The following is a 23,128-nucleotide window of genomic DNA, read 5'->3' as shown; positions in this document are numbered from 1 at the left end:
AATGTTATTTTTAGCAGCATCATATGACCCCTTTAATAAATCTTTAATACATTAGCTCATCCATGAACATGATTTCTGCCCGAGTCCCATCGGATTGCTTCGGCTGTGGGGATGGAGACGACAACTCCCATGATTCCACACTCAGTCATGGGGTCATCTAACTACGCCTTTGTTTCTTTGTTTGTTTTGAATACGTGCCCTCTAGTGGCAAAAAATTACATATTGTGCCTTTAAATGTTGCCACCAACTCTTTCAGTTTTTATTTAAAATTTACAAGTTGGAGATTTTGGAAAGCTGAGAATAGTTTGCAAGAATATGAGTATAAACACAGTGAGGCTGTAAAAAAGGACTTGTGAGTAGATTGTATTCTTGTTCAGTGTGATGCCGTTTTATGTACCTGACAACTTATGTAGTCACATTTAACAACCGTCTTTTTCAAGACATGTAAAGTCTATAACAATCACAAGTGCGGTATTACTGATGTATTTGATGTCATAGAATAACATGGAAAATATCTTGAGATATGTTAACCACAGACATTATTTGTAGCATTTAACTACAATTGAATAATAAAAAAAAACGCTTAGTTTGGGACGATAGAACTGGAAGTAAAAAAATGGGTTCTAGAACTCGTTCCTGCATAGATTTAGACTTTTCAACGTAATTGTCATTGTATATAGCTGAAATGGATTTTTCTTTTTTGCTCTATTCATCAGATTTCAAGAGATTTGTTTGTTTACAATACTTTCTTTTCTTTTCAGTCCAGTGGCCCCTCAGAAGTGGGAATGCTGTCATCTCGTTCGAGAAGGTTTGACTTAAATAATGATGAGATGCATCTGGAAACCCTTTGTGCTCTGACAGAATGAACTCATTTGTAAATCGTTACTTTTACAGGAAACCGGCTGTTGTCACCAAACACAGCGGGATGAACGAGTCGGACACTTCGTCTGAGAGTGGATCAGAAGATGTAATGTCTGTGCACTCCAGCGACCCAGACACCAACGTCCTGCCAAAAGGTGCCACTTCCATTCTCTTTCATTTGGCTGATTCAGATGATCATGCCCATGTCATTAAGTTTTTATGTTATGGTTTCTGTTATTGAATACATTAAGGGAATACAAATTGGTTTTGATCCCCATTATTATCTGACACAGGAACGGTGTTTGTGTTGCCGGAGCCGGTGGGTAATGAAACTCGTGATGATTTCCGTGGTCCAGAATTCCGTAGTAGACGCATTCACAATCAGCACAGAGATGGTGGTGACAGACGCAGAGGTAAGAGATGAGCATAAAGATGAGCATAAGCTTTCATCAGAATCAACTTTATTCGCCAAGTGTGCGCAAACACACAAGGAATTTGTTGTGGTTTTTAAGAAGCTCTTGGTACATACATGCATGCATACATACATACATACATACATACATATATACATATCTGACATGAGAACAGAAATATTTAAATAAGACTTAACAATAAATAATAATTTGTATGAATCTGAAACAGAAGTTTTATGTACAGATTTGTGCATTATTTACTCTGTATATATACAGCTGTATAAAAAATATGCATATGTATTTACATAGTACTTGAGAGAGAGGCAATAATTAGAGATGGAGAATGAATTACAGGCATGAATTACAGAACACAGGTAATAATTCCTGTGTTAGCTGTTTAGGCTGGAGATGGCATGGGGAAAAAAACAGTTTTTATGCCTAGATGTTCTAGTGCGCTCATCCAGATCAGTAGCTGCAGCCTCAAAAACACTCCAATCAGTAAGTTCGAAGCAGGCCTGTAAATCCTGCTCTGCTTCAGCAGTCCATCTTTTTACAGTTTTCACTACAGGCTTAGCAGATTTGAGTTTCTGCCTGTAGGCTGGTAGAAGATGAACCAAACAGTGATCATAGAGTCCCAGCGCTGCTCGGGGGACAGAGTGGTATGCATCCTTTAAAACATTGTGTAGCAGTGGTCCAGTATATTGCTGTCTCTGGTGGGGCACGTGATGTGCTGTCTATATTTAGGCAGTTCACGGGCGAGATTAGCTTTATTAAAATCTCCGAGAATGATAATGAAAGACTATTTTAGAGTAAAAGAATAACGCTGCTCTGTGTGTGTAATTTAATCGGCCAACAGTTCTAGTGCCGCGCTTACACGCGCATCAGGAGGAATGTACGCACTCACCAGAATAAACGAGGAAAACTCCCGCGGCGAATAAAAAGGCTTACAGTTAATAAAGAGAGCTTCCAAGTTTGGGCAGCACATCTTCTTTAAAACTGTCACGTCTGTACACCAGCCTTTATTGATATAAAAACATAATCCACCACCTCTCGTTTTCCCCGACGACTCGGTGACACTGTCCGCTCTGAACAGCTGGAAGCCCGTTAGATGAAGCGCGCTGTCCGGGATGGCTCCGTTCAGCCAGGTTTCCGTGAAGCAGAGTGCAGCGGAGTTGAAAAAGTCCTTGTTTGTGCGGGTGAGGAGTTGTAGTTTGTCTGATTTATTTGCAAGGGAGCGGAGATTCGCCAGATGAATACTCGGAAGCGGAGTCCTAAAACCGCGCTGACGGAGTTTCACGAGCGCGCCAGCGCGCTTTCCTCGCGTGCGTCGCCTGGAGCGCTTGTATAGGAACGCAGCTCCTCCGACTAAAATGTCCAGTAAAACGTCTGAATGTTCAAACGTCGGCAAAAAGTTATCAGCTTCACTAGAAACGAACTCTTGGACATAGTGAAGCTGATCCGAAAAATTTTGCTTAAGACAGGACAAACAAACGAAAACAGTAAAAGTACCAAGGAGCAACAAACCGAGGCGGCCATGGCTGCGCCATCTTTATGCATTTTTTTTTATGCATGTTTCATTAGAGCTGGTTGATATGATATATTGTTGCGATGATATAAAGTGTGTATTGATAGCGATTTTGCCATATTGTGGTTTGTAAATATGTCTAATGCAAGACTGCTTAAAGTTATTGACAGTGTGGGTGTGTTTGATGATTAGAGTTAAGTATAATAACCCGGACACACATCTGAAACATGCACTGAAAGTAGGGCTGGACGATATGGCCCAAATTTATATCACGATATATTTCTTAATTTCGGTCGATAAAATGAAGTCGAGGATTTAAAAAAATCGAATAGTCGAATAAAATTGACAAATCGCGACAGCCCTAATAAGGATCGATGTATATTTCATTCATACAGTGAAGACTGTGCAGTGTTTTATTTTACATTAACAAAGGTTTAATAAATTAAAATGGTGATTTTAAATAGGGTTATCGTGAAATAAAACTACTTGATTTATGATTTTGATTTTGGTTTAATCGCCAACCTCTATCTTTGATTAAAGTGTCCTTTTATTTAACTAAAATTTCCAAACTGATGGTGATACTTTTGTTAATTAAAAGTGTTCCCAGAAATAAAATATTGATAATGGCCACCTCAAATCCTGTCTGAGATGTTCCCAAGCACCCAGTCAGTTTGTAGCAAGAATGAAACAAAGCATGCAGTGTCCAGAAAAGGCTTATCAGTTAACCTTGAAACCTTGTCTTATGCAGAATATTATTTTTTTTTCAGTACAGAATTCAGAATGTTCTCTGTGGATCTCCATTAACAGTGTGTAACCTTCATGTTGCAGCTGAAGTGTGTGAAAGGACACTTGTAGCTGTGCGTGTCAGGGTGTAGGGGTACTCATTTGTGTTTGTGTGTTAGGAGGATATGAGATGGAGAGGGTGAACTGCACAGCGTGTGGTCAGCAGGTGAATCATTTCCAACGTGACTCCATCTACAGGCATCCTATGCTCAATGTCCTCATCTGCAAGGTATGTGTCTGTGCATTAATTGTGTTTGTGTATGTAAATGTAAAGTAGAAATGTAAACCGAAAAGAAGAGTTTTTTTTTCATGCCTGCATTATGTAGTAAGTTGCATGATTTAGTGACAAGTAGTTAATCCTTCTTTAGAGTTTTATATGGATTTGTTTGCTTTCTTGTAGAATTGTTTTAAGTATTATATGAGCGATGACATCAGCAAAGATTCAGAGGGGATGGACGAGCAATGCAGGTACATGGAGTGAGTGAGTGTGTGTGTGACAGTTCGGTGAAATGGTGTTCATTACACTGGATGTATTTGAAAGAGTATTTTGTTAAAAAGTTGAGCTGCTTTTCTCACTTTTGTCTAGAGTGAATATTATGTAGCTGATTAAAAATATAATATAAATGGATCTTATTAATGTATGTCATGACCAAACTTGTGCAGGTGAATAACACAAAGAAAAGTTTGATTTATAAAATTATACATTTATGTATTGACATTATTTTCTTCTTAGGCAACATAAATTAAATTCAATATGATAAATGCCACCATGGTTGTTCCTGTTTTAAACAAAAATGCTTTACAAATTAAATCTAATGTAACCATAATTAAAGCGCCATGCAAAAAGGTGATTTTAAAATAGGCATTATTAAGTTGGCTTGAGAAAGCCAACTTACGGATCTACTATTTAAACATATTATTATTCTTCTGAGCCAAAATGTAAACACTATCTCCTCCTAGAGCAGGGGTCGGGAAACCTATGGCTTGTGAACCACACCTGGCTCTTTGACAAAAATCATGTGGCTCGCCAGGTCTCTCACCCTTTACTAACAAATGATCTATTACACAAATTATACATCACTAGAGATCAGCAATTCATTGGTTGTAGAGACTACATAAGCTGATAAAAGGTTTAAAATAATAATACATTTTTTGTACCGAAAAGCGCGCGTTCAGTGCTGTTCGCGAGAGTCACGACAGCAAACTGATAACGTAGAGCTAATAAACTCATATTCAAGCTGCTACATAGCTTGTTTGTGGTAATAGCGAAAAGAAAGACTTTTTTTAAACAGCAGAAAAAGTTTAAATGTAAAAAAGTGACAGGACTGAAACATATACTTTGTTTTATAGAAGATGGTGTTCTCCTGTGCCAAGAGCCAGTATGAAACATTTAGCCGGTTACTTTCACTTTTTCCGCGCAGCTTTCAGCAGGTGGGACTGTTAGCATTATTAATAAAGGAACGTGAATGAATGAGACCGTAAAGAGCGGGACATTCTTGAAGGCAGACAGTATTAAAAACTCAAAGCCACGAAACGGAACTTAATCCGCTTCTGAATGCATGTTTTCTGCGCGCGAGGTTCGAGTGGAACACGGAGAAGCATAGACGTCTTTGGTGGCACGCCTAAAATGGTCAAAACACGGAGTGTCAAAATGCCTGCACTGGTGTGTATTCATATAAATACGGTCAACATGCACCGTGCATTATTCTTCTCTCTCTCTCTCGAATAATTAAAAAAAAACATCGACCCGGCTAGAACAAGCGGAGTGATGCAAAATTGTGAAAGGGCGTTCCTGTAGCGATACCAGTACAATATTTCATGGTTCTCAACCAATCACATTCGAGAACCAGAACGAACTGTTATATATATATATATAGAGGCTCTTTTGGAAAAATGCATTAACCAAAAATAAAAAAATTGGCTCTTTGGTCAAAAAAGGTTCCCGACCCCTGTCCTAGAGCTACAACCACCAAACTCGGGTCAGACCTTCAGACTGGTCTGACTCTGTGTGCTATATCTTTTCTAACTGATCCGACTTATGGTTTTAGTAAACCAGACAATCAAAACCACCTAAAATCTCATAGACTTTCATTGAGGGTGTGAAAACATTTATACAATGAGACTTATGGTGTTTTTAAGCTGTCTATTGCCATAGCAAAGCTTAAAAACTCCCTACTGAAAAAAACTGCTAAAACCAGCCTAAGCTGATTGGCTGGTCTCCCAGGCTTGTTTTAAAGTGGTTTTGGCAACTTTTTAGCTGGTCAGGCTGATCTTAGCTGGTCAAGCTGTGAGACCTGCTAAAAGACCAACCAATCTTAACCCAGATATTTTCAACTTAAACCAGCTAAGACTATACAACCAGCCTAAGCTGGTTTTTAGCAGAGTTTTTTACTGAATCAACTGGGTTTAGCTGGTTTTAACTGTATTACCATAGAAACATGCAAACAACATGCTAGTAACATGCTAATCATGCTAGAAACATGCTAGTAACTTAATAATGCTAACAACATGCTAGTAACATGCTAATCATGCTAGCAAACATGCTAGTAACTTGCTAATCATGCTAGAAACTTGATAATCATGCTAACATATTAGTAGCTTGCTAATCATGTTAGAAACATGATAGCAACATGCTAGTAACATGCTAATCATGCTAGCAACATGCTAATCACGCTAGCAAGATGCTATTAACATGTTAACCATGTTAGAAACATGCTAGCAACTTGTTAATCATGTTAGAATCATGTTAGCAACATGCTGTTAACATGTTAATCATGCTATTAACATGCTAATCATGCTAGAATCATGTTAACAACATGTTAGTAACATGCTAACTATGATAGCAAAATGCTAGTAACTTGCTAATCATGTTAGAATCATGCTAGCAACATGCTGTTAACATGTTAATCATGTTAGTAACTTGTTAATCATGCTAGAATCATGCTAGCGACATGCTATTAACATGTTAATCATGCTAGAATCATGTTAACAACATGCTAGTAACATGTTAACTAGCATAATGCTAGTAACATGCTAATCATGCTAGAATCATGCTAGCAAACTTGTTAGTAACTTTGCTAATCATGTTAACAACATACTAGTAATTTACTTGCTAATAATGCTAACACCATGCTAGTAACATGCTAACCATGTTAACAACATGCTATTAACTTGTTAATCATGTTAACAACATGCTAGTAACTTGCTAATCATGCTAGAAACATGCTAGCAACTTGCTAAACATGTTATAAACATGCTAGCATTATGCTAGTAACATGTTAATCATGTTAAAATCATGCGAGTAACATGTTAATCATGCTAGAATAATGCAAGCAGCATGCTAGTAACTTGCTAATCATGTTAGAAACATGCTAGCATTATGCTAATCATGTTAGAATCATGTTAGTAACATGCTAATCATGCTAGCAACATGTTAGTAACTTGCTAATCCTGTTAACAATATACTAGTAATTTACTTGCTAATAATGCTAACACCATGCTAGTAACATGCTAACCATGCTAACAACATGCTATTAACTTGTTAATCATGTTAACAACATGCTAGTAACTTGCTAAACATGCTAGTAACTTGTTAATCATGCTAGAAACATGCTAGCAACTTGTTAAACATGTTATAAACATGCTAGCATTATGCTAGTAACATGTTAATCATGTTAAAATCATGCTAGAATAATGCTAGCAGCATGCTAGTAACTTGCTAATCATGTTGACAACATGTTAGTAACTTGCTAATCATGCTAACAACATGTTAGTAACATGCTGGAAACATGCTAGTAACTTGCTACTAATGCTAACAAAATGGTAACACTATGCTAGTAACGTTAATTATGTTAACAACATGCTAATAACATGCTAATCATGTTAGAAACATGCTAGTAACTTGCTAATCATGCTAACAAAATGTTAACACCATGCTAGTAACTTGCTCAACATGCTAGTAACTTGCTAATCATGCTAGAAACATGCTAGCAACTTTTGCTAAACATGCTTGCATCATGCTAGTAAACATGCTAATAATGCTAGAATCATGATAGTAACATGCTAATCATGATAGAATCATGTTTGCAACATGCTAGTAACTTGCTAATCATGCTAACAACATGTTAACCATGTTAGAAACATGCTAGTAACATTCTAATCATGCTAGCAACATGCTAAAAACATGTTAGCAACATGCTAGTCATGCTAGAAACAGCCTAGCAACCACCCCAGGTACCCTAGCATCTATTTTCTGATAGACTGTATTGCCTTGAAAACATTCAAACTTTAATTTTGAAAACTATTTTAACTGTCAAACTACTTCAAACTGAAAACTTTCAGACTGCAAGCTTTTAAAACTACTTCAAACTTTCTGGCTAGGCTTTTTCAAGCCAACTTAAAGTTTGTCAAACTTTACTCATCTAGTTTTCTTTTTGCTAATTTTTTTTTCCTTTTAATTTTGGGTGAAATGCATTTCTCAATAGGTTTTAAGAGATTAACCGCTGAAAATGGCAGCCTAAAAGTCACTAAGCAGATCATACATGCATATTGGTGGAAAACTGTGTGGTATCATCTCACAGTTGATAGGGTCTACTTTGTATCTACTTGTTTGGTGGTCTGTAAAATAAGTTATCTAATTCCCTGTTCATTCAGGTGGTGTGCAGAAGGAGGCAGCCTAATTGGCTGTGATTACTGCAGTAACGCCTTCTGTAAGAAATGTGTTCTGCGTAATCTGGGGAGGAAGGAGCTGTCCACCATCCTGGAGGAAGAGAGGAAGTGGTACTGTTATGTGTGCAGTCCCGAGCCATTGGTGGAGCTGGTTTTGGCCTGTGATGCGGTTCTAGAGAACCTGGAGCAGGCTCAGAAACGAGCCTCGGGCAGGGCTAATAAGGGTGGTCGTGGTGCGGCCTATTTGATGGGGCCAGGAGGCGGCCCAGTGCCCTCTGCAGGCCTTTACCAGCGAATGCAGCGGTTTGTAGATGTTACCACATCTCTGAACCATTCCTTCAAGGCAGTTGTTCAAAGCGAAAGAGAGGAGGAAGGAAACCAAGAAGAGAGAATTGGGCAGCTAAGGATGTTCCGCACTGTGCTGGATGATCTGCAAGCCGCCAACAGTGCATTACAGGTAATTCCAGCCTTAAATCACGCTTTTACTAGTTAAGCTGTAAGAATGATGGGTGCTTTAACTAACCATTACATTTCAATTATGGATGCACCAATAAGCTGGTAATCATTGTTTCATTAAGACGGTTAACCAAAAAAAATCAAATTTAGTTTTAACAAGTTAAAAACAAAACACAAAAACTAAAATGAATCATTTTAAATGTTAGTAAAAATGAATTCAGGCATCTTAACATTATAATGTACAGTATGATAAACACATTCAATTTGAGATGAATACAGATTACATTTAAGTGTCAATTAAATAATAATAAATTATTAGTGTTTAAAAATGAACTTCAACTGAGCGTAGGTAATTAAGTGTAAAAATAGGAAAATGAGCCTGCACGATAATAAATAAATTATCAAATATTCAATATAATTAATATATAAAATATATATTTTATATAATGATTATAATAATGTTTTTACAAGAAGTCTCTTAAGCTCACCAAGGTTGCAATAATTTGATGAAAAATATGGTGAAAACAATATTGTTAATTAAAAAAAATAACTAATTTAAATATTTATTCCTGTGATGGCAAAGCTAAATTATCAGCAGTCATTACTTCAGTCTTCAGTGTTGCATGATCCTTCAGAAATCATTTTAATATGCTTATATGTTGCTTAGAAAACATTTTGGTAACACTTTCTATGAAGCCCATATTTATAACACATTATAAGGGTATTCTTAAGACATTATAATGAACGCATAATGCATTATAAAAGACCTTATAATATGTTATATCATCTTATAAATAATCATAACAACAATTATAGTACATTATAATGCTTATGCATTTGTGGTTATAAGTTTTAAGATTATGATTATTTATAACACACAATGAACACCATATAAAATCTATTTTTACATTTATAATGGACTATCTTGACATTGTTTATTTAAGATCTGCACAGTATCTTACTACATCTTGTAAGTGGTTAGGTGTGGAGTGTTATTTGAGTGTTCCCTGTGAGGCTAATATTAATTGTGATGTGAGCTAGTTAATCATTTCAACTGAAAAAAAAAATGCAATGTTTATATGTTAGGTTACATTTTATTTTGATGGTCCCCCTAGTCTATTGACTATAAGCAACTTTGCAACTACATGTCAATTAACTCTCAAATAAGTAAATATTATAGTACATTAAAACTGTTCTTATGAATATTCATAAGATGATATAACATATTATAAGGGCTTTTATAATGCATTATGCATTCATTATAATGCCTTACGAATACCCTTATAATGTAGTATAAATATGGGATTCATAGAAAGTGTTACGAACATTTCTTCTTATTATCCCAGTTAAAAACAATTGTACTGCTAAATATTGTTGTGGGAACTGTGATAGATTTTTGTTACAGTTTGTTCACATGAATGTATTACAGCATTGTCTAATTCGTAATTGCAGGAAGCCCTGGACCATGAGCTGACTGGGTCCAAACGTGGCTGTGGAGAAACACATAAGCCAAAAGGGAGGGCCAGAAAAAAGAAGAGAATGTCATCACAGAGCCTAGGACTCACTAAAAAGCTGGTGGTTAAACTCACTCCTGTACCGGTCAGCCCACAACCCATCAGCAGAACGTGTCTTTCCATTCATCCATCACCTGAGAGACAAACGATGAACAGTGAGGTGACAGATGGAGCACTGGAAGAAAGAGAGACAATGGTGGAAATAGAGAAGGGGATGGAAATGGAGGAAATGACCGAGACAGGAGAAGATGTGGAAAATTGTGTTAATAATGATGAGGAAGAGGAGGATGAGGACCAAACTGACCCCAAAAATGTGTCTTTATCAGAGGAGAATAAACGTTCTCCACGTGTGAAAACCACACCACGTCGTCGGCGGACGAACCCGAGCACCACAGCTGAGCACGCCGGTTCAGCTGAGGATGACTCTGATTCTGACGAGGTGCCTGAAGTGCTGCTCCAGACCGCCGCTGCCATGGCAAACAGCGAGGAAGAGGGTTTGGTAGGTAGCAGTTGGGATGGGGACGGGGACGAGGACGAGGTAAACCAGCAAGTCAGAAAGCAGCGTCTCTTTGGACTGGTAAAAACGACACCTCCGGACAGAGGCTCTCGTAAGCGGAATCTCAAAGAGAGATCCTCATCGTCCTCATCATCCTCCTCTGCGTCTTCAAGGAGGGGCTCCCAGGAACAGGGGTCAGTGGTCAGAATGACCAGGGGAAGGGCCCGCAAAGTTGCCAGGGTGACGGGACAGAGCGGGAGTTCGTCAAGTGAGGTGGGAGGACAGGATCTGGAGAGTGGGCCGAGCAGCGACTCTGACGATCAGAGGATCAAGCCGCTGACAGAGGACGTCACGTTGCTGGGCTCTGGAAATTTCCAGCAGTCTTCCGGTGAGTTTGGTGCAAAAAGCCAACACTGACCATTATTCTCTTCATATAGTAAGACCGGTAGAATGTTATTATGATGTACTGCAATGTATTACAGTGTTTTTCATATTTCAGAAACAAAACTGGTGTTAATCCTTCATTCTCTCCGTCTGTCTCTAGGTGATGAGATAGACATCCAGCCAGGTCCGTCTTTGTCTGTGGAGGACGATGATTTAGAAAATAGGTACGATTCTGTCTACATCAGGGCCACACACACTTTCCCATCACAGGCCTTCTCCACTGGACTCCAGCTGTCCCAAACTCACTACAGCGAGAGCTTCGATCCAAACCTCATTTAAAAGCACGCAAGCATCCCGTACATCCACACGCACCGCCGCTAGGCAGTGCTTTTAAACATGTCTCACTCAAACACACTTTTTTTGCTCGATCAATACTGTCCGATTTTTATTTCCCCACAGTTTCTTCCGCACGCAGTAGAGAGAATCTGTAACCGTAGGCACACATCGCCGCCCATCAGTGGTGAAGCTTTGAGACCTCACTGTCTAATGGAAGTCAGTGAATCAACTCTGGAGAAGCTCCTGTGTTTGAATTCCACTTCACTGACACAGACCATTGCATGTCTTAGGCAGTATTTCTGCTAGCCACACTCTTCCTCTTTACTGTCTGCTGCTAATAAAGCTTTTAAGAGAGTAGAACGAGTCTAAACCTCTTTGCTCGGATCTGATGGATCCTGTGTTCAGAAAGACAGACAACTTCTTGTGTGTTTGTGTTTTAGGGCTCAGCTTCCGGGTTCTCGTGCTGTAATGTTTTCGGTCAGTCAGAACAAAGGCTGTGTGGTTTGCTAACGGTAGGTGTTACAGTAGCTTCACATAATACTTTTGTTATTGGCAGTGAAATGTGGAATTCAAGTGAACAAACGTGTCTTAGATTGCAGATAGAGATGCAGTAGTACAGTATTAGGGTTTGTTGAACGCAGCTGTGTTTGTTCTTTTTCAGGAGATTAATTCCTCGACAGCCGAATTTTCTACGTTTAAGGTGCTTAAGCTGAAGATGCATTTGTATCGGTCTAAACTGCATTTGTTAACGTTTTTGCACTTAGTTACTTGCGTGTTTTTATTGGTTCATTATTTCATTTTCACATCTTTTGCACAGTATACATGTCCTCGTGAATTGGCGAGAAGGTCAAAAGTTCATCCCGTTTTAGCAGAAAGTGATGGATGTTAGGAATTGGAAATGTGAAGGACAGGGAAACTTGGTTGGTTTTTGAGTTGGTGCTTCAAGACGGTAGCTTAGATCGGAGCCATGGCCCAGCAGTTGGTGAATGCGCTCTGACACACTGAGTAATGGTGCACACTCACGCAGTGTACATTTAAGGCTGACTTTTTTTTTTCTTAAATATTTATATAAATAAAAATGGTTAAAAGGCTGAATAAACGCTAATGAGCAATGATTGCTTTGGTGGAGCTGGCTTTTTGTGTTAGAATGTTCACGGGGCAGCAGCAGGTGGCAGTGATGATGCTCTTTCAGACTCAACATGCAGTTTGTAAGTGTTTGTGTAGTCAGTTGTTAAAAGCACTGTGTTTTGAGGATAAAGAGTGTAGTCTTCACCCTCACATGAGAGGTTTCTGTGTGTTATTTGCATGGTTTTTACCGAGAGGCAATAAACACTTATTTATTGTTTCTCTTGTTCTCTGTTTCTCTGTTTTTTCCCCCCGTTTCGTCTCTTTTTCTGTAGCTTAACAGGGTTCCCACGCATCTTGGAAAACCTGGAATTTTGTAATGCGATTTTCCAGTAATGGATAAGTCATGGGAAATGTACCCAACTGTCCTGGAAATTGTGTTTACTGTAACCTTTTAATCAAACTGGTTCGCCGTATTGACAACGTTTTTGTAAAATGAAGAAATCCTTGGACCGATCGGGACTCGGAACTGCGGTCAGTTCTCATGTATTCTGTCATGAATGACGTCGCAGAATCATATCGTTTTGTTTTATCATCTGCGTTTGCCTGTGTATTGTCATGAGCAGGTCCACGTCATAGTCTGCACACTCACTGTCATTTCTGTTCTTCGCTCCGATTTCACGCATTGATATCAAGTGATGTTGACATCACACACATTGCAAAAGATTATTAGTATTACTTCCCAAAGGTTGGTTACCTTGTCCAGCTTATTAGAGTGGACAGTTTGAATCTCCCGGAAGCTTCTCTGGTAGCACAAATGAATGACTAGTTCACATTAACTGTGCATTTAGAACCATGCCAGTAACCACAGTACCTCATATCACCTGTAATTTCTTTTCATGTTTGATTAAAATAATTTTCTCGGTTAAACAGCAGAATCGGAAGCTGTGGCCAGCAGTCGATCACCACAGAAAATGACTTGACTCCTCTCCATAACCACAACACTTACAAATTGCATGAGACTGGTGCTATCGAATCAGAATATGAAATTCTGATTAATATCTTTTGTGTTTGTGTTTAGTGTATATAAGCTCAGTCAATTCCTGAACCTTGAACTTAATTCAAATGACAAACGGTTTTTACTGGAGAATTAATGTAAAATCAACTTTCTGCTTTTAAAAGCTCATACCTATTAGACTTCCATTGTAAGTGCAGAACTTTATTTAGTTTTATTTTTTTTTCAATTTTGAAAACCAATGGACAAGTCAGCTTCATTTTCTGTGGCGAACAACAGCAGGCCACAGATGTATTTCTCAAATATTAAAGATGTTGGTCAAATAAAATGCCTTGAAGAAATGGAAAGTAATGTCTTGGACAGAGTGGGAACCCTGTCTAACCTTAATTAACATAAATTAACCCCTGCCATTTTTCACCCGTCTTTAAAAGTGTCCTTTTCTGTTTGTTGTCCTTTTCTTTACTGTCTTGTGGAATCCTCTCATGCTCATTGGATTTCAAAAAGCCTAAAGCTTGAGTATTTATTGCATGCTAATGTTCTTTGTTTGGAAGTATTTATTATTGTTGTTTTACTGAAGCGTTTTACGCAGAAACATCATTTTCATCAAAAAGAAGCATGCATGATTTTGCATCTCAGAAGAGGGAATGTAAATAACTGTGTGAGAACTGTATAAGAATTGAAGCTGTAATAAAAGTTTATACCCCAGACACAACAGCCTCTGTGCATTTTGTATATATATTTATATATCTTTTTTTTTTGGGCTGGTGCATTTAGTTTGAAATATACAGAGGTGCTAAGTTCAAATGTCTGCCTACACCAGAGCCTCATATGTTTTTTTTTTTGTTTACATTTCACTCAGTAATAAGGTTTTTTTTTTTTTTTGGTAATAATTTGCAAACTTAACTGACCACTTAACAGTCCATTGGATCTTTTACACTGCCCAATAACCTGTTATGTTAATTTATATTTTATATATGCAGTTATATTTACATTCATGGTTGGTATGGAAATTTAGAATTGAAATGTCTTCTGTTTTTCTGAGTTGTTTTTGCTACTATTTGAGGGCAATTTTGATAAATTACAGTGAAAGCGGTGGGAGAAAGATGCGTTGTTTAATGAATCTGGATCCATCTGTCACCCACCTCACATTTTGTCCCTCTTTCTTTTCTCTTCATCCCTCTTCTCTTCATCTGTCTCTCTATTCTCTCATTGCTGCCTCATCCCATCACTTACTCTATAAAGAATTGCGAAGAAGATTCTGCTGGCTCAGATCAGAGCTAACCTCTCCTCAGCATCCGAGCTGGACGCCAGCTCCGATGAGCAATCAGAGAGCACGAGAGAAGAGCAGAAGAAGAGCAAGAACATTGACAGAACATCAGAGACAACAGAAGAGGAAGGTGAGCGATGGCCATTACCACTGGTACCATGGGGAATTATAGACCTTATAAATCCTATAACTCAATATATATATATGCAGTTTCTGATAAATAACATAGCCAGCCTCTGAAACTGAAATGTTTCATGTAGTTTTAAGTTACTTTTTGTAACACTAAACAAAATTTTTTTTTTTATAGTAACAATCTGCAGCAGATTAGTCAAACAGTTAAAAATGTTATTAGAGATTGTATACATACAGTTTTATTGTTACATGAGAACAGTTTTTCTGCAGATAACGATGACTCGGATTGCAGCGGGTCACAGTCAGGGTCACGGCACCGGCACCGATTGCTGCGACATGGTCTTACCTTATCAGAGGCTGAAGCAAAAAGTCAAAAGCAAGAGGTGAAGAAACCTAAGAAAAGAGAAGTCCAAGATTTAGAATGTGTTGTTGGTGAGTCAAAAGTCTTTGAAGACTCAAAGTGCGTTAGTTTGTATTTTTTACCATCTAAATAATAGTACCTATGTGATGATTCTTCAGTCAGATATGGTGCTTTGTTTTTATCGTAGTGAGTAGTGATGAAACGAGCGAAACGAGTGTATCGAGCGGCGTGTATGATGAACTCAGCCATTCAGAGTGTGAGGAAATAGGGTAAAGCTCATATCATCACAGTTTGGGCATTAAACACTCACAAAATAACAAATTTTAAATTACTAACCTACTAATAAGCCTAAATTCATTTAAGACTGTATCTATTTTGTAGGTCCCAGTCGCCCACTCGTAATGAGAAGTTTCAGAGTCCGTCACGCACACCTGACAGGAGCAGCACTGCTGATGTGTGTTTGTACACCCTTCAGAATCATAGATGCTGTGAATGTGGATTTGTCAGCAATTTAAGCTTTTTTTTTTTTTTTGCAGAATGATGTCTCTCCAACCACTGAGGAGCATTTGAGGGGCACCCCGCGAGGGAGGAGGCAGATCAGACCACTTCTGGAGGTGGGTCAGCTGGCCCAGGAGACACAGAGCGCTCTGAAAGAAGAGGAGGAGCGCAGGAGGAGATTGGCAGAGAGAGAAAAACTGAGACTAGAAAATGAGAGGAGAGAGCGAGAAGATGCAGACCCAGAGGTGATGAACTGCATGGTGCCATGTTCTGTTCTGTTTTGTAAATATTAAAGAGGTAGTTTACCAAGAAATAAAAATGTTGTTATTTACTTTTCCTCATGTATGACTTACTAAGTAGAACACAAAATATGTTTTCGGGGATTTTTCTTTTTTGGTCAATAAACTGGAACCAAAATGGTTACCTTTATTTTTCAAAAATATCATCTTTTGTGTTCCGCAAAAGAAGGAAGGTTTTTTTTTTTACATGTATGAATAATGACAGAATTTTCCTTTTTGGGTGATATATCCCATTTAAAAAAAAATAATTTAATTATTAATGGCATGATTTTAAGCTGAATGGAAAAGTAGTGTTTTGTCTGTCTGTTGTAATTTTTTTCCCTCTTTCACCCACTTTAGGTCATATTAGTGTCCGAGAAACCGGCTCATAGCTTCACACCATTGGTTCTTGAGCAAGATGATGTAACGCATAAGCCTGTGCTGCAAGTGCACTTGCACTTTCTGAGCAAACTCAAACCTCACCAGCGAGAGGGTGAGAGAACTTTTGTATTAGAGTGTAATTATCCACAGAGATCTAATCTCACCATCGTCAAGTTAGTACAGAATTCCATAAAGAGACAGAAGCCGTTGGGACCACTTAAGTCAGAGTCCTGCATTGGGTCAAACACTAATATTTGATGTAATTGTTTTAAAAAATATTTTGCATTTGCAGTGCAATTTGTGGGTTGTGAGTCAAACTGCAGAGGCTATTTTTATGTGTCAAATAATGTTCATTGTTTTTTTATTTATACCTTTCATGCTTTTCAAATGTATTAAGTCACCTCTTTTTGACAATTTGACAATATTGGATGCAGAGATGGTGCGTGTTTACCAAAAAGGACCAGTGCAGGTTTCTGGCCTGTGTAGTAATGTTGTTAAATATTCTTAGAATTTTAAATACATGCTTTCTATTTGAATATATTTTGAAATGTAATTTATTCCTGTGATGCAAATCTTAAATTTCCACAGCCAGTACTCCAGTCTTCAGTGTCATACGATCCTTCAGAAATCATTCTAATATGCCGATTTGCTGCTCAAGAAACATTTTTATCATCAATGTTGAAAACAGTTGAGCTGCTTAATATTTTTGTGGAATTTTTTTAGGATTTTTAGATGTAGAGAATTTTTTTACTTTCACTTTTGATTAATTTAATGCATCCTTGTAGGATAAAAGTATTTGTTTCTTTAAAAAAATCATTACTGACTTTTGAATGGTGTTGTATTGTTCAAGGCTTGTCAGAGGATATGCCTTATAATATTTAATCATGACATGAGAAGTTAAGCCAGTGTGTATTCAGTCTAATAGTAGAACGCAATCAGTGCATGGGTGATTGCTTGTTTCTCATATTAATGTTTACATGCATTTATAAAGCAGCATTGTGAAATGCAAGTCAGTTATGTGACAAAGCGACAGCGTGTGGTGGAGATGGTTTGTGTAGTGTGTATGTAAGTGTATGTGTTAATGTTTTTGTTAGGTGTGCTCTTCATGTGGGACTGCTGCTGTGAGTCTGTTCAGAGTGTGAAGGCGACTCCAGGCTCTGGCTGTATTCTGGCCCACTGCATGGGTCTGGGAAAGACCTTTCAGGTATGAGTCATGTGACTATTCTCTTTTTTTTTTCTCTGTAAAATCAGAAAGTGGGTTTCACAGAAAGCGTCACTGTGTATTGTGTGTGTTTCAGGTCATTGTGTTCCTTCACACAGTGCTGCTATGTAAAGAGCTGCCACTGAAAAGGGCTCTGGTGGTTTGTCCTCTCAACACAGTGCTGAACTGGAGGAGTGAGTTTGACCAGTGGCAGAGGGGCTTGAGACCCAACATACTGTGGGTCAGTAGAATTCTCTCACTTCCTTTCTCAGGTGACATTAGTTAGTGTTTTGATCTAGATCATGTTTATGTCAGATATTCACTACCATTCAAAAACTTGGGGTTGTTAAGATTCTTAGACGTGTGTTATACTCACCAAGGCTGCATTTATTTGATTATTTGAGTCAAAACAATAATGTTGTGAAATATTATTACAGTTTCAAATAACTATTTTCTATTTAAATATATTTTAAAGTGTAATTTATTCCTGGGATGGCAAAGCTGAATTTTCAGCATTATTACTCCAGTCTTCAGTGTCACATGATCCTTCAGAAATCATTTTACTATGCTGATTTGGTGCTCAAGAAACATTTCTTAGTATTGTCGATGTTCAAAATGCTTGTACTGCTTATTCTTATTTTTGTAGAAACTGTGATATGTTTTTTTTTCTTGCTGAATAAAATAATCTAATTTCTTACTGTGGTCAGTGAGTCAGAGAGTTGAAACACTAGCTGACATATGGGCTTTTTTCAGAGTGTAATCTTTCTCTGTGTGGCTTTGTTTATTGTATGTTGTATGTTGGTGGCTTAAAAGAATAGCTCGCCCCCAAAAATAAAAATGGTCAAATTATCTTTTCTTTTAGGTTTTTCTTTTGTAAAGCTGTCCTATTGTTTCAGTAAAAGCTCTCAAGATAGAAAGTTAACCCAGTGTTAAATTAATCCAGGGTTAAAATAACCATTCGGTACAATTTCAAATAGGTAAAGCCAGTGGACTTTTATGGAGCTTATTTTGGACACTTAATATCACTGACCACTTTTGTAGATGGAGTCTAGACATTCTGCGAAGCATCATCTTTTTGTATTGTACAGAAGAAAACAAAATGCAAAAAAATCAAACGACATGATAATGATATTTTTAACATTTTTGGGTGAATACAAAATGTATTTACACTATATTTACATCAGTGCAAAATTTCCTAATTATGCCTTACGCAGAGAATTCAGCAAAAACATCATAAACATGCTGAAAAATGATAGTTTTCTTGTCATTGTTGAATCTGGACTTTTAGCTGGATGTCTGATCATTTTTCCGATTATCTCTTCTCTCTTGTTTCTCACACAGGTGGCAGAGCTGGCCACGGTGAAATCTGTGGGTGTTCGTGTTGAGCTCTTGAATGACTGGTTTACGAATGGTGGTGTGATGATCATGGGCTATGAGGTTTTTCGTATACTGACACACACAGATAGCGCCAAATACAGCAAACACAAAGAAGCCTTCCGCTCAATGCTCCTGGATCCAGGTGAATTCATCTTAGCAATCAAATACTAAGAACAGATATATATATATATTTTTTTTCAACTATTATTTTTAAACCATTGTTTGGTGTGTTTATATGTTAGGCCCTGATCTGGTGGTGTGTGACGAGGGTCATGTGCTTAGGAACGCAGATTCCAGCATCTCAAAAGCCATGCGAGCTCTACGTACACGTAGGAGAATCATATTGACAGGAACACCGCTTCAAAACAACCTTACTGAGTGTAATCACCTTTCATGTCCATATTGTGAAAAATTACTTGCTGATTAATTTTTTAATAGCTCTTTGAGGTTGTCTGACTATATTTTTTATGTTTATTGTTCTAGATCACTGCATGGTGAACTTCATTAAGGAGAACCTGCTGGGTTCTCTAAAGGAGTTCCGGAACCGTTTTATTAATCCAATTCAGAACGGTCAGTGCGCAGACTCCACCCCTGCTGATGTCAGACTGATGAAGAATAGATCGCACATCCTCCATCAGTTGATGTCAGGATTCATCCAGGTGATGAAGAGAGAGAAAGAAATAGAATACAGCTAAAGACCATGAAAAAAAGTCTGAATGTTTTGTTTTTGTGTTGCAGAGACGGGACTACTCAGTCTTGATGTCCTGTTTGCCGCCAAAGCACGAGTATGTGCTGTCAGTCCGGATGACGCCTCTGCAGTGTCGTTTATACACACACTATTTGCAGAACTACACAGGTCAGAGTCTCAAAAGCACAAACTAGAGCTTAACTAGTACTGCACCAGTACAAAAAATGTTAACCAGTAGAGATTAAGCAAAGAGTTGCTTTCAAGGTATGGCTGATGCTAAAAAATATACTTTTTTTTTCCTAAATAAATTTCAAATAAAACACTAAAAACTAAAATCACTTTAAGTGTTGCAAATGAAAATTTAGGCATCATATAATTATAATGTGCAATAACATTAAAATGTACAAAAATACAAAAAATAAGATTTAACAGTGTTAAATTTAGTAGAAATGAGCCTTGTCAACTTCAAAAGGTGGCAAATATAATCTAAATGTAAAAACAGGAGAAATGAGCATTCATTCACAAATAAATGTCTTATATTGGCTGATATATTAATCTAGTATTGCATAAAAATACTGACATGGTTAATAATTATTAAATGGTTCTTATATCAGATGTTTTTATGAATTTCCATTGTCACATTAAGAATTTTGTCAAAGCACCTAACTGGCACACACTGAGCCAACGGATTGATAACATACAGTCAAAAAAAATGTCTTTGTTTTAGGGAAAGGAGCAGGTGTGAACAGATTGTTTCAGGACCTTCATGTTCTGAGTTTGATATGGACTCATCCCTGGTGTCTTAAACTTGCTCAGCTGAGTAGGAATAAGGTACATACACGCATTCATCCAGATAACACTACTGTTCAAACGTTTGGGGTCAGTGAGATTTTTTCAATACCTTTGTTCAGCAAGGACACATTAAAGAATCCTGAGAAAAAATGTTTAATCGTTTCCACAAAAAATATTAAGCAGCACAACTGTTTTCAAAATCGATAATGCAAAGAAATGTTTCTTGAGTACCAAATCAGCAGATTAGAAGAACTTCTAAAGGAGCATGTGGCACTGAAGACTGGTTAAAATTTTTTAAATGTATTAAATAGAAAAGTTACTTTAAATTGGTATATTTCGCAAGTTTGTGCAGCATTTCAGTAATAAATCTGTTAATACATTCAGTTACTCATTACAGCAGCTATTTTGATTGCCTTGGTGAGCGTATGAGTTGTAAAAACATTTAAAAATCTTACCAAACCCAAACGTTTGACTAATAACGTACACGCATCATGCCTCATTTTTACAAACACCTTATCAATGGTCACTGATTTTTCTCCATTTCTTATGATATGAAAACCGGTTACTGCATTTTTGTGTGTGATGCAGGGGAAAGAGGAAGAGCCGGCTCCTGTCTTCACAGGTCTGGGTGCAGGTTTGGTCAGCAATTCTGTAAATCCAAATGAATCTGAAAGGTACGCTGTGTTTTATATCAGATTTGAATATTTCCTGTACAACCAATATGCCTCATGCTTCTGTTCAATAAGAGACATCAAAGCTAGAGTAACTCTGAATTGAAGAGGAAAAAGTCTTTCTAAACAATGTAAAAGCATTAGAGAATTTGAGAGGTTAGAGAGGTTTTGGGAGCAATTGGTAAATGTGAGCCTGCTGTGTGTCTTGACACAATCACAGCCAATCACAACATAGTTGATGTCTAATATACAGTTATGTGGAACCAATGAAACATCTCCTAGAAGTCTAAGTCTCCTCCATGCCAGACCAGGTTTGCTCTGATAGTTATAATTCAAATGTGTCTGTCTCACAGGAGAGATGCAACAAGCACATGTTTAGTGGGTGATGGAGAAAGAAATACTGATCCAGTCTCCGTGGTCAGCAGGTCCAATCAAAATCCACAGAATCCAGATGTCACAAACACAGCCACAATGGAAATTTCTGGTGGGGAAGCTGGTGTGAAAACAGTCTCTCTCTCTCTGTTTCCTTTAATCTGCCTCTCTTTGTCTGTCTCATTCTTAGTGTCTCTCTCTGTCTATTGTTCAGGATTTGTTGTGGGTAACGGGCCGTCTTCCAACTGGTATCTGCCGTTTGTAACAGCGGCTGATGCCAAAGTGCTGGAGCATTCTGGGAAATTGCAGTTGCTACTGGAAATTTTACACTGGGCAGAGGAACTACAGGACAAAGTGTGAGGATCACGTTCTTGAATAGAAGTAGCGCTTGATATAAGCTTTGTGCTGGTGGTTATATTCATATAACCCACAGTTCAAAAGAAAATGAATACTTTTAAATTAATGAAAAACTGATAGTAAGAGTTTGCCATCACAAGAATGAATTACATTTTAAAATACTCAAATAGAAACAGTTGTTTCAAATTGTAATAATATTTCACAATATTACTGTTTTACTGTATTTTTGATCAAATAAATGCAGCCTTGATAAGCATAGAAAACTCCTTTCAAAAATCATCCCAAACCCAAACTTCTGAATAGCAGTGTAGATGAAATGTTTGTCAGTTCATTGTTCAGAGTGACACTTAGTTTTTATGAATGCTGTTTGCTTTTTTCAGGTTGGTGTTCAGTCAGTCTCTGATATCGCTGGACCTTATTGAGAGTTTCCTCCTATATGCAGATGAGACCAGGGGGAAAAAATGTTGTCCATACAAAGGTAAATAAACAGTTTACACAGGGGATTGTTTGAAATGTCTTTTGTTCATTTACCATGGTTATGCAAAAGAGTTTGTGTTTGTGTGTATTGTCAGGAGAGAAAGCATGGGTTAAAAATAAAGATTATTATCGTTTGGATGGCAACACCAGTGCTTGTGCTCGCAAGAGATGGGCTCAAGAGTTTAACAACACTAAAAACATAAGGTATACTCAAAAAGTTCAACGTCACATTTAAGGTGTCTGCATTTCCTGTCCTGACTCTTGTGGTTTCCTCTGTTTCAGAGGAAGGTTGTTTCTGATCTCCACTCGTGCGGGGTCTCTGGGAATCAATCTGGTCGCTGCAAACCGGGTCGTGGTGTTTGACGCTTGCTGGAATCCATCATATGACATCCAGAGCATCTTCAGAGTCTATCGCTTTGGCCAGAAAAAAACAGTATATGTGTACCGTTTTCTGGCCCAGGTATACACATACAAATGACAGATAGTATGGAGGGCTTGAGAAGTTTTGAAAAAAATGATATTTCTCTCTCTCTCTTTTTATTTATATATATATATATATATATATATATAAATATAAATATAAATTCATCTCCCTGTCAGTCTAATTCAATTTACTGTAGGAGTGAACAATCTGATTCAAATTCCATCTCATTAATAATGCATACCAGATAGTATTAGTCTGCTGCATCCTTTCTTAACCTATCATTCAGACTTGCAAGATGCAAATACATAATGCAACCAGTGGATGCTAATAATTTTC

General features: G+C 37.6%; 1 protein-coding gene across 4 annotated transcripts in view; it reads left to right on the top strand.

The window, feature by feature from the left end:
• The window catches only part of atrxl (ATRX chromatin remodeler, like), a 26,474-nt gene that overhangs the window by 1,618 nt on the left and 1,728 nt on the right, over positions 1–23,128 (top strand). For 2 of the 4 annotated variants that reach the window (XM_016465673.1, XM_016465664.1), the window contains exons 4-30: positions 762–808; positions 895–1,016; positions 1,155–1,274; positions 3,702–3,811; positions 3,983–4,050; positions 8,236–8,707; positions 10,159–11,104; positions 11,261–11,324; positions 14,759–14,913; positions 15,186–15,347; positions 15,464–15,545; positions 15,658–15,730; positions 15,813–16,019; positions 16,413–16,545; positions 17,528–17,637; positions 17,732–17,875; positions 18,976–19,153; positions 19,254–19,391; positions 19,495–19,670; positions 19,750–19,867; positions 20,427–20,530; positions 21,080–21,165; positions 21,516–21,658; positions 21,749–21,890; positions 22,272–22,369; positions 22,464–22,572; positions 22,651–22,828. In XM_016465673.1, coding sequence (XP_016321159.1) covers positions 762–808; positions 895–1,016; positions 1,155–1,274; positions 3,702–3,811; positions 3,983–4,050; positions 8,236–8,707; positions 10,159–11,104; positions 11,261–11,324; positions 14,759–14,913; positions 15,186–15,347; positions 15,464–15,545; positions 15,658–15,730; positions 15,813–16,019; positions 16,413–16,545; positions 17,528–17,637; positions 17,732–17,875; positions 18,976–19,153; positions 19,254–19,391; positions 19,495–19,670; positions 19,750–19,867; positions 20,427–20,530; positions 21,080–21,165; positions 21,516–21,658; positions 21,749–21,890; positions 22,272–22,369; positions 22,464–22,572; positions 22,651–22,828 — 4,485 coding nt within the window. The remainder of the gene's footprint in view (positions 1–761; positions 809–894; positions 1,017–1,154; positions 1,275–3,701; positions 3,812–3,982; positions 4,051–8,235; positions 8,708–10,158; positions 11,105–11,260; positions 11,325–14,758; positions 14,914–15,185; positions 15,348–15,463; positions 15,546–15,657; positions 15,731–15,812; positions 16,020–16,412; positions 16,546–17,527; positions 17,638–17,731; positions 17,876–18,975; positions 19,154–19,253; positions 19,392–19,494; positions 19,671–19,749; positions 19,868–20,426; positions 20,531–21,079; positions 21,166–21,515; positions 21,659–21,748; positions 21,891–22,271; positions 22,370–22,463; positions 22,573–22,650; positions 22,829–23,128) is intronic. The other 2 variants (XM_016465690.1, XM_016465681.1) reach the window with 2 other exon arrangements.

Source organism: Sinocyclocheilus anshuiensis, unplaced genomic scaffold (genome assembly GCF_001515605.1).
Source record: "Sinocyclocheilus anshuiensis isolate Anshui unplaced genomic scaffold, SAMN03320099.WGS_v1.1 scaffold681, whole genome shotgun sequence".
NCBI classification, from domain to species: Eukaryota; Metazoa; Chordata; class Actinopteri; order Cypriniformes; family Cyprinidae; genus Sinocyclocheilus; species Sinocyclocheilus anshuiensis.
Note: the sequence above shows the minus strand (reverse complement) of the source record. Positions and strands in the feature narration are given on the sequence as shown.